The sequence below is a fragment of the Rhea pennata genome, chromosome 7 (assembly GCF_028389875.1).
Source record: "Rhea pennata isolate bPtePen1 chromosome 7, bPtePen1.pri, whole genome shotgun sequence".
NCBI classification, from domain to species: Eukaryota; Metazoa; Chordata; class Aves; order Rheiformes; family Rheidae; genus Rhea; species Rhea pennata.
In genome coordinates, this window is record NC_084669.1 from 30,002,840 (window position 1) to 30,016,253 (window position 13,414).

Consider the following 13,414-nt stretch of genomic DNA (forward strand, 5'->3'; position numbering starts at 1 on the left):
TACAAGTGAGAACACGATAGAGAGGAGACCGCTTTGCACAGGCTGGTAAGGGCAGTGATGCACGTGTGCTGAGCACTCTCAAACACGCACGGGAGAGTCTCTTAATAGTCAGCTGCAACCCATGAAGGGAGCAAACTGGGAACGAGAGACAAATCTGCCCGGGCGTCTCTTCCCTGCGGGGCTGCAGGGGACCGTGCCCCAACGCTTCCCCGCCCCCACTCAAAATGGCAGCGCCTGGGCTCAGGCGCCGCGACAAAATGGCAGCCAGCGAGCACTGCCATCTGTCGAGATAGCAACAGCCGGCCTCTGCCTCCTCGGCAAGCACCGCCGTGAGCCCTCGGAGCCAGCCTTGCCGAGCGCAGGGCCGCAGCCCCTGTGCGCACCACGCGGAAACGAACAGTAAATAGCGCAGAGCCCTAACGGGGAGGGCTTCCAGAAGCTTCCCTGGCCACACTTAAGATGGCTCCTGCGCCTTCCCTGACAACTGCGAGTGACGCTTAGCCCGGCCGCCTCCAGCCAATAGCGCTTGCATGTTCTAGGGTCACGTGGGGCGAGCGAGCCAGTCACCGGAGGCTCGGGCAGCTGCCGCACGTGACTTCCGCTACTGCGGTAGCGCGGCGTCTTTTCGGCTGCGGTGCGCGGCGGTGGAGCGGAGCGGGCTCGGTGGGGCTGAGCGGCGGTGCGTGGGGGCCGGGGCCGCCGGGCTGAGCCGCCCCTTTGGGCGGAGAGGGTGTGCTCCGGGCTGCGACCCCCCCCCCCCTCCATGAGGCGGAGGGAGCGGCGGGCCGGACCAGGCCGGGCCGGGCCTGCTCTGCGCCTCCGTCGCCTCAGCAGGGCCGCACGGCGGGGCGCTCCGTGGGCTGAGCCTGCCCTGGTGGAGTGTAGGGAAATAAAGGCTGCCGCTTCCCGAGCCGAGGTTATGCCCTTCGGCTGTGCTTTACTGTCGTGTCTGCCGTTACAAAGGCCTGTGGGAGAGTTTTGTGCGACAATAAAGCCTAACAGTTATCGTATAGTACCAAAACAGGCGTTTGGGGTGCTGTAGCTTGTGGGACTGAACTTTTTCCTCAAGGTACCGGCCTAGTTGGCCTCCCTAGAGTAGAACTGCCTTTCTTATGGTATGGGGTAGGAGTAACATTACAATCTTGCTGCTTTCTTTCCTAGGAGGAATGCTATAATGATGATAGTGTTTTATAGTATTAAACTTTTGCCATTGCCTGTTTTTATTCTTAATTTAATACTTGAAAATAATCATTTTCTTTTAAAAAAATGCAGGAGTAACTGTAATTTTTGAAAATTATTAGCTGAGTGGGACATTGAGGTTTAGTAGAACAAACGTGTCTCTGAAAATACTTGCCCTGAATAAGTATAAATAGCATTTCATAACTGATCTCCAAAGCAAAGTTTTTTTTTTCTTTTTGTAGTGGCAAAATTATTTTCCTCATTTTTTGCTTCTCTGCAGTTTGATCTGCAATGTCTACTGCTATGAGTGCTCCCTTTAAACTTGAATGAAAAGTTGTCTTTGTTCATTGTACTCTTAAATTATATTTGACCCTGTATGTAAGCTATGAACAGTTGTTAGAATAAATATACTGGTGGTTGGGGGGTTATGGAAAAAAGAGGATGTATGTAGATGTAATTAAAATATATGAAACTACAAAAACTTTTTCTTTGTAAGTGGCATGCAGTGTTTATAGAACTAAGCAAGCAGTTTGAATATCACCTGTAAGGTATTCAGACTGGTCTTTACTTGTCCCAGGATCCTCTCATGTTTCTGATGTTTACTAAATGTTCTGTCTATAAAGCTAGCTAATTCTTCAAAAAGATTATTTAAAAAATTTTTTTTAATGAAAAAATGTCTCTCTAAATCCTTTGCCACCATGTATATTATACTGTGTGCTCACTTGGCTTAATACTTAGGTGAAGGTTGTGTAAATTTGGAACAGTGTGCTGTTTGGCAGACAGAACGTTGATGCAGTAGTGTTTCTCAAAATGGAAATTTGTTGCCAAAGTAACTCAAGCCTTTAACTGGATGGCCTTTATGGGTACGTAATGATGCTTGTAAAGGTGTAACCCGTATGTATGAGAAGTTGTATTGTTCTCCTGTCAATTTATTTTATTTTATTTTATTTTTTTACGTGCCCTGTTGCGGTAGATAAGTGAGAGTGAAGTGGGAGACAAATACAGAGCCAGAGTGTTCTTGAGTTACAATACTTCAGCATTAGTACTGTTTCTATTATATAGTGCAGTATAGTCAGGCATGAGTACAAAGTATACCTCTTTGTCTGAAAACCATGTAACCAAATAATAAAGTATATTTTCCTTGTTCTCTTACAGGAATTTTGTGTATTAACCACTTAAGCAACCATGCTGGCTGCAAGGCTAGTATGCCTGAGAACGTTATCCTGCCAGGCTACTCGCCCTGCCCTTATTCAGGCTTCCCCAGCTTTAAGGAACACCAGTATAAAAGCATACAAGCTGTGGCAGCCTAGCCAGGTAAGGTATTTTTTTCTAATGTTTCAAATTGCTTCTATATTAGAGGGTTAAATCTTTTTCCAAAAGAATCACTTTGCAGATAGTATCTCTTGTGAATGAACATGAGCCTTTCTACTTGTTTATGGGGTTCCTGTGCTAAAGTGAAGGAAGAGTGTTAATTAATTAAAAAAGGGGATTTTAAGAGAAATTCAAGTGGTATTTTCTGTTCCACTCTCAATTCTTAGAAAAGTAATTTCACAGCCATAATTAGTAATAGAGAAACCTCACTAGATAAGATGGGTAGGAATGCTTGTCTGAGAACCCTGCCACCTCCATTTCCCATTTCTGAGTAAAAAACTGAAATTACATTTTACTTTTAACGAAATACTTATCTTCAGAGCCAGAGTGTTCTTGAGTTACTGTACTTCAGCATTAGTACTGTTTCTATTATATAGTGCAGTACAGTCAGTCAGTTGCAATGTGTTTAGAGCTCCACCTTAGGTTGGAGAAGTTTCTGAACTCTGGCAAACTACCTTTGGTCTCATCAGTAGTGTCAAAAGTCAACTGTTACTATATCTAAGAAACATTGTTTTTATTCTTAAGTGAGAGAAGATGTTTCATTTTTGCTGTCTGCACAGATAACTCTCAATTTCCTTCAAAGAGTTTCTTCAAAGTTAATCTTGTTAATAGACTGTTGCACTATGTGGAGACATTGCTCTTTTGTCACGAACTTGTCAAAGTACCTTTGGCAAATTCTATTGACTCCTTTCTTTGTCACATATTTTTTTAAAGCATGCTAAGCTTGCAGGTTATTTTAAAAATATTTGAGGAGTGTTGTCTAATTTTTGCCTTTGAGCTAGATGTTAGATGCCAACTGAGTACATTGCTAGTCATCCTGGATTTTATCACTCTTAACTGCTGATTCTAACAATATATGTATATTTCCATTTTTAGTTTTAAAACATAAGCTTGTAGCTTGAAGCTATCCCCCCACTGGTTAGGTGCCTGCATAATGATTTCAGAAGTTTCCTAGCTTAAAATGTGATTTCTGAATGTAATTATGAATTTGTTCTTGATTGCTTTTGCATCTTACTAAGAGTTTGATAGAGCAGCATACTATAATTTTTTGGAGTGTGTCAGCCTTAAGTTTTCATTTCACAGACCTTCATTAAACTTGTTCTCTACATCAAGCCTAGATGTGTGAAAATGGAGAATTTATGCTGTTCTCTCAAATGTAATGTCTGTAAACATAACTGTAAGTTGGAGTTCATCTCTGCTTAGTACAGAGGGCAAGAACATGTAGTTTTTTTTTCCCATAAAAAGGCAAAATAAAAACTGAAGGCCTTGTTTAGTACTGTGGAAATAGAGTAGAAGAAAAGCAAGTGTTTAATCTTTTTTTTAGCAAAACCTAAATGCTTTGGATATTAATTCACAGCATTGGTTCTATGCTTTCAGAATATGTAAATACATAGAACAATTCCCTGCGTATTCACCAAGGCTCTTAAACTTTCATGTTAAACTGTTCTCCTTTAGCAGAATTGTTCCATGTCTTAAGAGGTATGGACAGATGAGCAAGAGACCAACTAGCAGTTTTAATTGTAGCAAATAAATTGATTTGCCTCAAGAATCATTTGTCATTAGTCTGTAAATACAACGTACAAGAGATGTCTTCTTTTCTTTCACTGAACCTTTCTTATGTTACCTCTGAATCTAACAGTGTTATGCCACAAGAGTAAGAACAGGTGTGAGGCGTGGAAAAATTGGCCAAGAAATCAAAGCAGCAGCATTTGAACCATCTGCAGAAACTGCACTTAAAGGTAGAGTAGCTCTACTTTAATGAATATGCTTGAAATTTAAGCTGAGAAGGGGACACCTTTTCATTCAAACTGTTAAACAGACTGGAAAACAACTGTTTAAAGCTTGCTAGTGACCCCTCTCAAGTGTCTCAAGTCTGTTTGTCTGCTTGTCTTCTTGTAATGCTTAAAGTTGCAAATACCTCGTGGTACAGAGAAGTTTCCAGTTGTCTCTTTCTTTGAGCTTCTATTGAGAATTTTTTCTGTGGATTACAAAGGGATTGTTTAAATAGCAGTGTTCTGCAAAATAGACTTGCAAATCTTCTGCTATAGAACTGAATTGATAAATAGCATTTGTCTAGATAAAATCTTGTCTCTAACACATTAGAAAAAATATTCTTAAAAGAATCTTATAGCTGAAAGTATTTGGTCTCAGCTGTTCTTACATTGATTATACCAACATTGTATGACTGATGCTTTTAATTGTAGCCATAATCTGGTGCCTGTGACTATCAGGCAATGTGTCTAAAGAATCAGATAGTAGAAACTGATAGGGAATATGTTACATTGTTGCCTGTGAGTGTTAGAAATCACTTTTTGAACTGAGTTGGATCTAATTGTTACCAAAGAGCTCTTAACGGAGCAAACATTAAGGATAGGTCAATCAAAAAGACAAAGAGGTCTAGCTTTTCTACTGGAAGTCTTACCAGCTAGTGTGTGTTGGCATTTCTGTTATAGTAATGAAGGTCAGTGACTTTGGCTAGTCTCCTGTTTCTTGCTCTGTTTTACGAAGCTAGATTGTGTTGGCAAGCTATCTAGAGTGCTTCAAATCCAAATTTTTTTTAAGAATTGACAACACAATAACTCTTGAATAACTACCGAAGTTAAGTGAAGCTTTAAGAAGCCCACCTTGGATCAGTTATAACTGTTATGACTAATATACAATTTTTTTTCTACTTTATGAGAAAACGCATTCATGAGAGCATATTTTTTTTTTTCATACAGCTGACCGCCTGGGAAGATTAGTTGTTGCTGGAGGGGCTGCTGTTGGCCTGGGAGCTCTGTGTTACTATGGAATGGGCATGTCCAGTGAGATTGGAGCTATTGAAAAAGCTGTGTAAGAAAGATGGCTTATTCTTTTAAGACTGTATGAAATGATGCCCTCCCGTACTTATATCTGCCTTTTCTCTGTGTGGTGTCTTCCAACATACATATGGCTTGCCCTTTTTTAAGCACTGAACAAAAAGCCCTCACCTCTGTGCATGCAAGATCTTTAAGCATAAAGTCAAAAGCAAAATTTGGGTAACTCAAGCTTTTATTTGTATTGACTGACTTGAGTTTTTTTTGTATTGGCAAATTCGAAACTTCATTTCAAAGGCTATATACATACTTTTCATGAGGAGTGCCACAGGTAATTTAGGAAGGGTACTCAGTCTTTTGTAAACATACTGGTTAGGAATACATCTTACTAGTATTCCTGTCTGTTCATTAAATTTCCTTACAACATTGTGTAAGGAAATTGAGGAGAGAATTTCCTTTGAGCACATTGCTTATGCTAGCATAAAGCTCTGCTTGTGAAGAATTTCTGTTGTACTTAAAACTTGGATAAATTACTTCTTGGTTAGCAAAAACAAACTGCAACAAAAAGCTATAGTTTTTTTAAACCTAAGGTAGTGATAAGCTGGAGTTTGGGACAGATGAGTACTGGAGATGCTTTGATTTGCTTTCTTCACACTTAAGAGTTGGAAATGATCATCAGTATTTATCGTTAATGCTTGCTACTTGTAGCTGTGTGAAATCGTTCATCAAAAACTACTGTTTGTAGTTTTTTTTTCTTCCACAAGCATTCAAGTAATGAGTTAAGAGTAAATGGTAGAAAATATGTACAGCTTGTTTATTGGTGTTAGCTGGGGAAGCTTCCTGTCCGTAATATGATTGAATCATAGTGGAGAGACTCTAATGTCGAGTTCTGTTGCTATTGTTAGAGAGCTCTCAAAATGATGTGTGCATCTTGTGATGCCAGATAAACGTGTTCATTATGACTCAGCATTTGTGAATGGCTCAGCAGGGTACTTAATGCTTGATACACATTTTGTAGATTTTTTTTAAGCTAGTTTAAATTATGTATACCTCATTCCTTTTTTTGTAGTCAAAACATTTATTGTTTCCATATATGCTTCCTCCATAGAGTTGATCTGTAACTAGAATTATTATAATTAGCAGTGTTTCCAAAGAATTGATTGTGGTATATCAGTGTTATGGTAGGAAAGACTTAAAAGGTCAGCCTGTTCCGCCCCCCCACCCTCAGTAAACCCATGGCAGAAGCTGCTGAGCCACACCATTATGAAACCTCCCTGGTATCTGAATCTAATAATGTACTTAATAGCTTTGATCATGTTTTTCGTTGATCTTTATTCTGGTAATGATAATTGCACAACTGTACATTACTGCTTATTTTTCAGTATTTGGCCACAGTATGTGAAAGACAGAATTCGCTCTACTTATATGTACTTTGCGGGAAGCATTGGCTTGACGGCATTGTCTGCTGTAGCAGTGAGCAGATCTCCGGCACTCATGAGTCTTATGACGAGAGGTTCTTGGCTGGTAAGGTCATGTTAAATCTCAAGATGTTTACTGAGAAGCTGGCCCCCAAGTGTGGCAGCTGGTATCAAAAATGCAAAATATAAACTCCTCTGTAGAAGCTAAGGCAAAACTTGAGATACTAAACTCAGTAGTCCAGAGACTTGGAAGAATTCAGCTGAGCAAGGGACCCCTGGGCTCTGGAGGTGATGTTCCTAATTTTCCTTCAGCAGGCATCATAAAAGCCTTGGTAGCTACAAGTCATGGTGTTAAACTGCAGTGATAGAAGCAGTGGGAACTGGATTTCACAGTAATACATCAGTCAAGGTCGGCAGTGACAATCACAGTAATTCCATTACGTAGGTTCAGCAGAACTGTTGAAAGCTTAAACTCCAGAGAACTAGAATGCACCCTGCTAGCTGGCTTTATCAAGTGTTATTAATGTGCTTTTCTTGGTGGGAAATGTACTGAAAGCCTTATAGGGGAATACATGGAGACTTCTGAAATACATCACCACTTTATGCAAGTATTAAACTTGTGAAATAGTGTCCATTCATAGATCCAAAGAGAACATGGTTGTAGGTATCACTGGATTTCTCAGATAGAAGTTGCTTTCAGCATGTGGAGTCATTTTAAGGACTTGAGTTTCTTAAGAGCAGTAGGCATCTTTCAAGGCTTCTGACTGTTAGGACAGTGATTTATAGTTACATCTTTGCAAATACTGGGATCAAAAGCTTGCCCAAGTGGGTCTGGATGCCTTAGATGTAAAGACGTGTGAGTGGTATTGTATCTCCTATCTTAAATGATTCAGTAGCTTTGAGTAGCAAAACTGCAAATATTTTGGATTACTTCTTGCTTGTTTGAATTTTAAGAACAATTGCTTCCGAAGACAGGAGTGCTAATATACCAGAAGTTGAAAAGTACTGTCTTTAGTATCTGATTACATAGTGGACTTGCACCTTGTAGGTGCAGGTCACACATAACTGGGCACACTCTTATGCATTCCTACTCCAGCCTGTGCCCTCCTGTATACCTCTTTGAAAGCTGTCTTCTGTCTTTTGCCAAGGCCAAAATGATACTGGTAATCAAATCACACAGGCAAACTGTCTATAAGATGTCTGCTGAGTACCTATGCAGTAAGTAGTGGAATGGTAATTCCAGTATCAACATAATTCTGCAGAGATTAATTTAATAGTGAATCCTTCGTGATTAACTGGAAGCTGAACCTTTCAGATTAGATTGTTAGCTGCTGGAAAGTTCAGTTCAAAAGCAGCAGTAAAGGGAGGCAATGAGGTTTAAAAATCAGTGGCAGCAGAAGTGTGTGAACTGAATATTGGCTTTGGGTGGAGAAATGTACAAGAAAAGTAATGTTCATGTTTTGGGTACCTTTATGAGAATGAGTAAGAGGAGGTACTATGTATTTTCCGTGTTCTGTCTTGCACAAGTAGGACATTGTTGCTAGCCTATTCCTGAACTCAGATTCCTGAAAGACTGAGTAGAAGGAAAACGAAAGTTACTGCGAGCAAGGGTTTGCTCTTCTTTCAGAATTGCACTGTTAATTTATAGACTACAAGTTGGAACAGATTTTGGAGGAGAACAGGGACTGTGTGTCCTAATGCCAAATTGAGAAATGTAATGTTGTATTTTTACAGGCAATAGGTGCAACTTTTGCAGCTATGATTGGTGCTGGAATGTTGGTCAGGTCTATATCCTATGAAGATAGTCCAGCAGTTAAGCACCTTGCCTGGATGATGCATTCAGGTATGTGAGTTTTACTTCTCATTATAGAGATCTGTTTCAGAGTGATGATGTTTACTTCAACAAAGCTTTGACTTCTAAACTAAATTTTAGATACTGGTTTAGGAGAGTTAGTTTTCAGAGAGACCAGTGAGAACTCCTGGATGTCAGTGAGCTTTAAGTGTCCACCACACAATTCTGATACTTCATAATCTTGTAAAAAGCCATGCTCAAGTTAAACTTGAGATACAAATATGCCCTGCTGGGTAGAACTAAATAGTTTCATAGTTGTTCTGGCTTGCTGGCCACTTTATGGGACCATAGCTTTTATAAGCATTGTTGTGTACACTTACCATATCACCTCTTTTGTACAATGAAATTGTTCAAACACTGGAATTCTCAATTATAAGAATTGCTGCAGTGTGAAAGTCAAGTATTGCTTGGATCAAGTTCTTCCACAAAAACATACTATTAACACTAATATTTAGCAATAGTTTTGAACTTACTGTAAAAATTTTTCTGCCCTACCTTCAAGTTGTTTGTGCAGTCTTTCCAGTATGCTGCTGCTTGACTTAATAACGCAAGAAGGAAGGTGTTGAAGCAACCTTATGCTAAGATGAACTAGCAGCTGTTCTTGCTGTTTCATGAAGTGTCATTTTTGTGCTGCCCCTTCCACCCCACTCTCCCCCTGCAATCTTGTGAATGGATTGGTTTTATTCCTAGCAACTTTCCTAGAAAAGGAGACTTGTTTCCTAAAGCCTCCTTTTAAGGAGAAAGGCTGGATTTTTCAGCAGGAAATTCTGTTTACTGTATGTATGAAAGAGCTTTTTTTTTTTTTTTTTTTTTTTTTTTTTTTTTTGGGTCTTAGGATGAATCTGGATAGAAGGATATTTGAAAACTGACTAGAAGCAGGGGATCTTAGTATTTAAACTTCAGCTTCTTAGATGCATATGTGTATCAGGTGTATAAGACAGGACTACAGATCAGTTTCTTACTGAAGGTATTAGCTACTTCAGGTAATAGAGGCTTTCATTTTTTTGATCTATTTTGCCAAAAACAATTTATGATTCAGGAACAATGAATGTAAGGCAGTGAAATCGTATTTGTCTCTCTGGAGCTAAAGATTTTTATCAGCTGAGAGGAAATTTAGTCTGATATTAATGTAACAGATGGAGGTTTCATACAAGACATCAGTGAAAAGTCCAGCTTTTGCTTAACTATTTCTTGTAGCAGAACTTTGTCCTGCTTTTCAGTTTTGAGTGTTCTGTGGCTATTGTGTAGCTGATGAGTCTGTGCAAAGTATCTTTTCATTAACTGTGTTTTGAATGGATCGATATGCTGGCTGGTACTAAAGCTTTATTCCACAGACCACCTCCCTGGAGTATTCCCTAAAGCTAAATGAAAGTAGGTCACTTATTTTAAGATTGCTAGTCTATCATGTCTTCATACTGTTTAGATAGATACACAGTCAAGTCTGGTGGTATTTTTGTCATGTAAGTGGTATAGCTTGAGCCCCACACTATCTGACTGAGAAAACATGGTTTTGGCAGGCGGAGTCTTCAACTGAACTGTTCCTAATGAGTTTTGTTTTGTTTCTCTTTGACTAGGTGTGATGGGTGCAGTGGTGGCTCCTCTGGCCTTCTTGGGTGGTCCTCTGCTGATCAGAGCTGCCTGGTATACAGCTGGAATTGTTGGAGGGCTCTCGACTGTGGCCATGTGTGCCCCGAGTGAAAAATTTCTGAATATGGGAGGACCACTTGGAATAGGCTTAGGCTTTGTTCTTGCCTCTTCAATTGGTAAAATACTGTTTTGATACTGTCCCCAATTAAGGTTTGCCTTAAATAGCATTTGTAAGTCTAGCATAGCAGAAGATACTATGTTAAATCTTGTGTTGGAAGCAAACTGTGTAGTTGAAAATGTAGAACTACAATTCTGGCCAATATTAATTTGACAAATGGCTGATAGTGGTAGCTTCTATTTTTGGCTGCTGTGGGTGGGTAACTAGGGAAGGTAGTAAGCGTGAGCTTAGCTTCAGATCCACTCATTCTCCCTTCTGTGTTGCTGGGTGTTGTTGTATAAAAGTCACAGAGGCAGAACTACTTTCATATAAAGAAAAGTACATGATTCCCTAGAGTGCTTAAAAGTACTACATCAACTCATATATGCCTTATCTGCAGCTGTTGTGTGCTGGTGTGTGAAAGCTGCTGGTGTGCAAATGCACTACAAACTGTTCAGAATTTTTGAGTACTCCTTGAAAAATATTTGCTGTAATAGCTGAGGTTTGACCTTATCCAGAGTAGCAGAGATGCTTACAGTAGCTTTTGTTTAATTCTTGTACATGTCCTTTTAGGATCCATGTTCTTGCCTCCTACATCTGCTTTTGGTGCTGGCTTGTATTCAGTAGCTGTTTATGGTGGATTGATACTCTTTGGCATGTTCCTGCTGTATGATACCCAGCACGTTATCAAGCGTGCAGAGACTATTCCGTACTATGGAGTAGCTAAATACGATCCAATCAATGCGTAAGTATTCTGTGTTAGCACAAAGCTGGTCTCGGTGTCTATATTTGCTTCAAATAGTATGGAAGTATGCTTTCAAAAAAAGAAACAAAAAACCTTATATTTTGTTAAACTGTGCAAAAATGTATTGTTGCAAAATGTGACAAATTGTGAGGTTTTAAAATAAAATGTGGAAATAGCTGCCTGAAGTTAAAACAAAGCATCTGCCTGACACTAGAGAAACATGATTAAATGTTACGTGCCTCCAACAATATTAACTTTTTTAGAACACGTTTTTCTACTCAGAAGGGAATTTTTATAGCTGCTCTCTGAAAATACCTGTCAATATCACCTCAAACAAGGCATGTTAACTCTTTTGTAGTAAGAGTAAGTATAAGTCTTATTAAGCAAGTAGCTTCCTTGCTATAGGTGTTGTCTTTCTCATCTTAGGTGAATTGTTTACTTCCTCTGATTTCTGATCATTAAAGTGCAATAATACTACTGATATTTAAAAATGCTTGGAGGTGAGCAGCTGGAAGTACAGCATAAAAGCTGAGGGCTACTATTTGAATGGTATGATGTCTGTCAGGGCTTTAGCAAGTGTCTTTTATTGGTAAACTTTTGATTAAAACAAGGTATAGGTTTTGTATACCAAGTGCAGAGGACGCAGCACAGTTGAGTTTTGTCACAGGCCCTTAAGGGAGGCTTTTAACAATGAACTGTAATGGTGTGAGGCACCAAATACTACTTCTAGATTAACCTTAATTTCCTGTTTCTTAGGTGCCTGCGTATCTACACAGATACACTGAACATCTTCATTCGGGTGGCCACCATGCTTGCCACTGGTGGAAGTGCCAGGAGAAAGTAAATCAAGACTCCTCTCTGCAACTATCTGAAAGATCCAACTTCTAGGTTATCTGCCCAGTGCATATACTAAATAAAAATTCGTGGGTACAAGCAGTCTTGCTGCAGGAGTCAGAAGTTTAAAGCATCTTAGCAAATTATTCTTGGTTCAGTGCAATGTGATTCAGACTTGATAGTTTTTCCTCAAACTCTTTTCAGTTTTGTGTTTAAAATAGTGAGAACTGCTCCTAAGTGTACATTATTTTGGGAAAGTAATTTATTTTTAATATATGGAGTAAAATAATTAGTCAGCTTTTTAGTGGACTTGACAGCAGTTAGTTTCCTTTTTACTGTAACTGCTTAGTAAAAGGAAATAATCTGTAAAGTGTTATCCCTTATGCAAATAGCGACAAAAGCTACTTCAGGAAATGCTGTTGAGATAAAACATGTTTTCAGTTAAGATTGTGTAAAATGATCTTCTAGTGACACATGAAGAACTGAACAAACTGGATACAGCACTATCCAGTTGATGCCTTCTGGGCAGAAACTTCAGAAACGCTTAACTGTTAGAAATCCATTGGCCTGCATGGATGAGGTGACCAAAAATAGAAAGGGGACAGGAAGAGGAAACTATGCAGCATCTGTTCTGTATGAAAACTTCAGTCTTTCTGAAGCACATATGGAAACTACTTGTAGTTTTGGCAACTAGACATGAATTTTCATGTTAACTGGGTATAATAGTAGCTAAGTTCTTCTGATACTAGAATTCTCAAACACTGAATAGTGCTAGAGGGCTCTTTTCCAGTGATTAGATTTCAATATTGCAGGTGAAGCACGGTCTTACGGAAGAACTCCCAGCGCTCAGCTTCTTTCACAAGCTCATACAGTTGGCACTGAGAGGGGCAATTGAGGATGTCCTGTTGTAAACCCAAGTATCATAAATTTACCATACTATTATAGTCTTTCCTTCCTCTGTTTTAACTCTTCTTCAGATTGGTATATTTAGCTGAGTCTAAAATGTTCCCTATCAGTGATGTTGACTTGACGTTAACAAATACCTGCCAAACTCTGTTGCTGTATGTTGGAATAAGAGGTGAGTTCTTGGGCACAAGGAAACTTGGAGCAAATGTCAACAACTCAAACTTTCATTTTCTGATAAATATGCTATGCTCATGTATTGACTTGTGGAACAATAAAAATCTAGCCTCACGAGTTTACTGCTTACTTCTGTGTTAATGGAAGTCTTTCATTACCCTGCACAAATAATCTGGTTTTAGAGTGCTAATACATATGTCTCTAAAGAATCCACGAAGATGACTTCCAGTTTCAGTGGCTATTTGGGGTGTTTCCCAGACAAAGATGCTGATCAATGCTTGCTTGAAGTGGCCCAGTAAGTGTGACTTGTTGGGTACTGACTGCAGCCAGTGCTGCTTTTGTCTGTAGTATGCCGCAGTATTTCTACAGCCTTGGATCCTAAGGGAGGAGCAGTAG

General features: G+C 39.4%; 1 protein-coding gene across 3 annotated transcripts; it reads left to right on the forward strand.

Annotated features, from left to right (window-relative positions):
- The first annotated feature begins 589 nt into the window (after positions 1-589).
- GHITM (growth hormone inducible transmembrane protein) lies at positions 590-13,147 on the forward strand. Of its 3 annotated transcripts, none has more exons than XM_062579723.1 (9): positions 590-679; positions 2,335-2,493; positions 4,190-4,289; positions 5,271-5,382; positions 6,728-6,869; positions 8,498-8,606; positions 10,190-10,378; positions 10,933-11,104; positions 11,861-13,147. In XM_062579723.1, the coding sequence occupies exons 2-9, from the start codon at positions 2,365-2,367 to the stop codon at positions 11,946-11,948; spliced, it is 1,041 nt and encodes a 346-aa protein (XP_062435707.1). In that variant the 5' UTR covers positions 590-679; positions 2,335-2,364; the 3' UTR covers positions 11,949-13,147. The 3 variants fall into 3 exon arrangements, with proteins under 3 accessions (XP_062435707.1, XP_062435708.1, XP_062435706.1); XM_062579724.1 differs by having other exon boundaries at positions 621-663; XM_062579722.1 differs by lacking the exon at positions 590-679 and adding an exon at positions 1,048-1,069.
- The last annotated feature ends 267 nt before the right edge of the window (positions 13,148-13,414 follow it).